This window comes from Triticum aestivum, chromosome 4D (genome assembly GCF_018294505.1).
Source record: "Triticum aestivum cultivar Chinese Spring chromosome 4D, IWGSC CS RefSeq v2.1, whole genome shotgun sequence".
NCBI lineage: Eukaryota > Viridiplantae > Streptophyta > Magnoliopsida > Poales > Poaceae > Triticum > Triticum aestivum.
Genome location: NC_057805.1, coordinates 11,617,524 through 11,621,677, shown reverse-complemented (window position 1 = coordinate 11,621,677; position 4,154 = coordinate 11,617,524). Strand labels below are relative to the sequence as shown.

General features: G+C 49.9%; 1 protein-coding gene across 1 annotated transcript; it reads right to left on the bottom strand.

Annotated features, from left to right (window-relative positions):
* Nucleotides 1–1,619: 1,619 nt before the first annotated feature.
* On the bottom strand, nucleotides 1,620–3,652 carry LOC123099397 (WAT1-related protein At1g44800-like). The gene is made up of 3 exons (XM_044521564.1): nucleotides 3,552–3,652; nucleotides 1,953–2,069; nucleotides 1,620–1,854 (listed from the first exon to the last, which is right to left on the bottom strand). The coding sequence occupies exons 1-3, from the start codon at nucleotides 3,650–3,652 to the stop codon at nucleotides 1,620–1,622; spliced, it is 453 nt and encodes a 150-aa protein (XP_044377499.1).
* Between the last annotated feature and the right edge of the window lie 502 nt (nucleotides 3,653–4,154).

The window sequence follows — 4,154 nt, the reverse complement described above, 5'->3', positions numbered from 1 at the left end:
CTAGACCCTGTTCCGGCACCCTGCCGGAGGGGGGAATCATCTCCGGTGGCCATCTTCATTATCCCGGCGGCCACATGATGAGGAGGGAGTAGTCCACCCTCGGGGATGAGGGTTTGTACCAGTAGCTATGTGTTTAATATCTCTCTCTCTCTCTCTCTCTCTCTCTCTCTCGTGTTCTTGAGATGTCACGATCTTGATTTATTGTGGGCTTTGTTAATATAGTCGGATCATATGTATTTTCTCCTCTCTATCTTGTTGTGATGAATTGAGTTCTTCCCTTTGAGATTTCGTTGTTATCGGATTGAATACTTTTATGGATTTGAGAACACTTGATGTATGTCTTGCAATTGAATACTCGTGGTGACAATAGGGTATCGTGTTGATTCACTTGATATATGTTTTGGCACTCAACTCGCGGATTCCCGAGGTGACATTTGGGTAATCTATGCATAGGGGTTGATGCACGTTATTGTCTTTGTTTCTCCGGTAGAAATCTTGGGGCACTCTTTGAAGTTCTTTGTGTTGGATTGAGTATTATGAATATGAATTTGCTTTGGTGTTATTTTAGTACGAACTCTAGGATAGATCGAATAGAAAGAATAGCTTTGTGTTATTCTAGTACAGACTCTTGAATAGATGGAACATAAAGAATAGCTTTGAGGTAGTTTCGTACCCTACAAACAATTTATTCTTATGTTCTCCGCTAGATAGGAACTTTGGAGTGATTCTTCATTTCATGTTGAGGGATGGTTATATGATCCAGTTATCTTAGCATTGTTGAGAGATTGCACTAGCGAATGTACGGACCCTAGGCCTCATTTTCAAGCATTGCAATACCGTTTTTGTGCCCGTTTACTAGTTGCTACCTTGCTGTTTTTATTTATTCAGATTATAAAAATATATTTCTACCATCAATATTACACTTTTATCACCATCTCTTCGCCGAACTAGTGCACCTATACAATTTGCCATTGTATTGGGTGTGTTGGGGACACAAGAGATTTCTTGCATTTGGTTGCAGGGTCGTTTGAGAGAGACCATCTTCATCCTACGCCTCCCACGGATTGATAAACCTTAGGTCATCCACTTGAGGGAAAATTGCTACTGTCCTACAAAACTCTACGGTTGGAGGCCCAACACGAGTCTACAAGAATCAAGTTGCATAGTGGACATCAATGGGCCCGCGATGCTTCACATCCCATGATATGAGGACCAACGTAACGCCAGTGTTGAACACCCCCTTGGAATTGGAATGCAAATTAAGCATCGACAAGATTTCATATTTCGTCTTCGTCGGTGAGATGAGAGATGTCAGACATGAAGCAACCAATATCCTCTTACCGAGTAGACAACAGCGAGAATCTGCAGGTTCCACTTGAGCTTCTATGCGGATGTCTGAGGGTCGACCAGGATGCCGATGACGAATGCTTGCAGGCTTCCTGACAGACGCGTCATCGTCGCCACCTTGTACCTAGATGGGAATACCATGGCAAGCTTAACCCATATATGCAATTGCAAAAATGTTGAAGTGAAGCAATTGCAATTGTTGAAGTGAAGCAATTGCCAAAATGTACTATTGCCAGATTATTCCGAGGTCGGCATGGCACATGTATGATGAACTAGAAGGCGTATCCGAGGCAGCTACCACAGAGGAACAAAGTGCCGACGACCATGTTGTGGTGAGCTGCCGGAGTTGCGGCCACCTGAGTACGGGACCTCAGTAGGTGGGTCAGCCAATGATGGTGCAGCATCTTGCCCTTGTATATGCTGACCACCATTGTTCCCCCGATGCAGGCCACGATGCCCAAGAGCTTCATCTTTCCATGCCACTTCCTGAATACCAGCTTCTCTACCCTGGAGAACCAGAGAGGCCGGGGAGCTCGTCAACGATGCTATAGCTAATTACTGGCACGTTGCGCATGTGAAGATTTGTTCTTTGTCAGGACGAGTACCGGAGTAGGATGGCAACCATAGAGGTGATGATGGGGATGAGGTTGAGGAAGACGACGGAGTAGGTGGAATTGGTGCCGCGCAGTCCATAGTAGTACAACCCCATGGCCAGGATAACCCTGTATGTGTTAGCAGAGAAATGGTCAGGACAATAGGGGCGCGTTTGGTTGCCCGCATGTAGCCCAACCAGGCCCGCGCGGGATGTGCGTGGCCTGTTTGGTTGGCTGGGCTGCATGCAATTCATGGCCCGCACGGACCTTAAAGCAGGCCTGAGCCTGGCCCGGCGGAAACTGTCGAATCAGCAGTTTCTCGCGAGCCTAGCTCGGCGCGGCCATGTGTGCGAGGGGGTTGCACGCCTCGGGCAGCTCGGGAGACGGAGGGGACATCTCATAACTCCCCCCAGTCTCCTGTCACCACCCCGCCCGCACTGTTCCCACCGCTCCCTCTCTGCCTCACCGCCCCTCCCTCTCCTCTCTTCAGATGGCTCCACCTCGCCCACCGCCGTGCCGTCCTCTGACCCCCGTCGACCAGCGCATCGCCAGCATCCAGGAGCGCTGCTGGCCGGGCTCCAGAACTTGGGCAGGGACCTGGCGTCGGTGCCCCCATCTGCTGCCAGCCGCCACGAGCGCTGGCCAATGCGGTGTCGGTCGTTCCTGCTCCGCCGCCGATTCTCGACCTCGTGGTCCTGGGCTCGGTGTCGGCGCCGTCCATGGAGCCGCCGCTTCTTGGGACAACATTGGGCAGGGGGGTTTTCTTGACCCCCGTCCAAGGGTTTTATCCTGTCGGCGCGCCGTCCTCCTCGACTTCTGGTGTGGCCATGAGCACGTGGCTGATGCCGCAGGCCGTCGCCAGGGACGGCTCCTCCTCTGCTCCGCCACCTTTCTCCTTCCCGTCGGGGTTTTCACCCCAGCCTCGGTTCACTACGACTGCGCAAGCTCCGGTGAGTCAAAGAATCCCCAATGCTTGCTCGTAGATGTAGATTAGGGGTTTATTTCTTAGGCATGTGCTAGTACTTAGTGGATTCAATAGGATTAGATAGGATTCAAGTAGATCCGATTGGATGCGATCCCAATCGAATCGAATCTGACTGATCTGTTCATGTTTGCTATAGTGTGTGTCCTAGGATAATGTTCTTCTGCTAGTGCTTTCCTAGGATCTGTGTTCATGCTAGGAGCTGTGTTCATGCTAGAATCCCCAATGCTAGTATGCTTTGCTGGGATCTGTGTTCATGGTAGGGTCTTGCTAGGATCTGTGTTCATGCAAATGGCATGTTCATGTTCAACCTAGGATCATGTTCATGTTGCTGTTCATGTTGCATGCTCTAGATTTTTATACATGTTCAAGCTAGGGTTTGTGTTGCATGCTCTAGATTGTTATACATGCATGTAGTAGGACCATTTCATGTTCAAACTTTGGGCTGGTCAGCCCTTAGCCGTCAGATGTATTCACGTGAGCCGTCTGATCTTTATCTTCCTCCCATCCAATCATCCTCTACCTTCGTCCAAATACAGAGAGACACAGTACGTTGATTTTGAGCCGCCGCCGGCTGCCCTCGCTCGGCTGTGCTCTAGGTGGCTCGCCGTCCGCATCCTGGGACTCACGGTGCCGCGTCGCGCTCCTGCGGTTGTAGCACCCCGACCAGGCTGCACCCTCGCAGTGCATCGTTATGCCGCCCAGAGGATGTACTCACTGCGGCCGCCATTGTTGCTCCATCCCGACCTATTGGCTATAGCTCTCCCCATGCTGATTGCGAGACCGCGCCGCCCGCCCGGTACACACAAGATTCTCGTTGTTCGTAGTACCTTGAGCAACCTCGCCATGCTTTTCAGTTTGCTTGTTGCACAATGGCAGCTATGAAAATGGGTTGTAGCAAATTACAACGCCGGTTGTAGCAAAAAAATGAAGACATTTGAAGCAAAACGTCGTTATCGTCATCGCGGGTCGCAACTAAGACATCAATGTTGAAGCTTTTTCTATTGCCGGATATAGATTTTATTACAGCCGGTTGCATCTTTTCATAGTAGTCCATAGCTTTTGTCATCTATGATTGAAACTTTTTCTGTCGCCTGTTGAAGCTTTTTTCGTCGCTAGATGAAGCTTTTTTCGTCACCGGTTGTAACTCTCACCCGTAGCTTCCGTCGTATATGGGTTGAAGCTTTTGTCGTCACCGGTTGTAGCTTTTTTGGGCATCGGTTGTAGCACCG

What these genes read in the sequence shown, in the direction of transcription:
- LOC123099397 (XM_044521564.1), bottom strand. Translation starts at nt 3,652, where the DNA reads ATGGCGGCCGCAGTGAGTACATCCTCTGGGCGGCATAACGATGCACTG. An exon ending in CAGGAGCGCGACGCGGCACC is followed by an intron (nt 2,070 to 3,551) that starts GTGAGTCCCAGG and finishes TAACACATACAG; the next exon opens with GGTTATCCTGGCCATGGGGT. An exon ending in ATGGTTGCCATCCTACTCCG is followed by an intron (nt 1,855 to 1,952) that starts GTACTCGTCCTG and finishes CTGGTTCTCCAG; the next exon opens with GGTAGAGAAGCTGGTATTCA.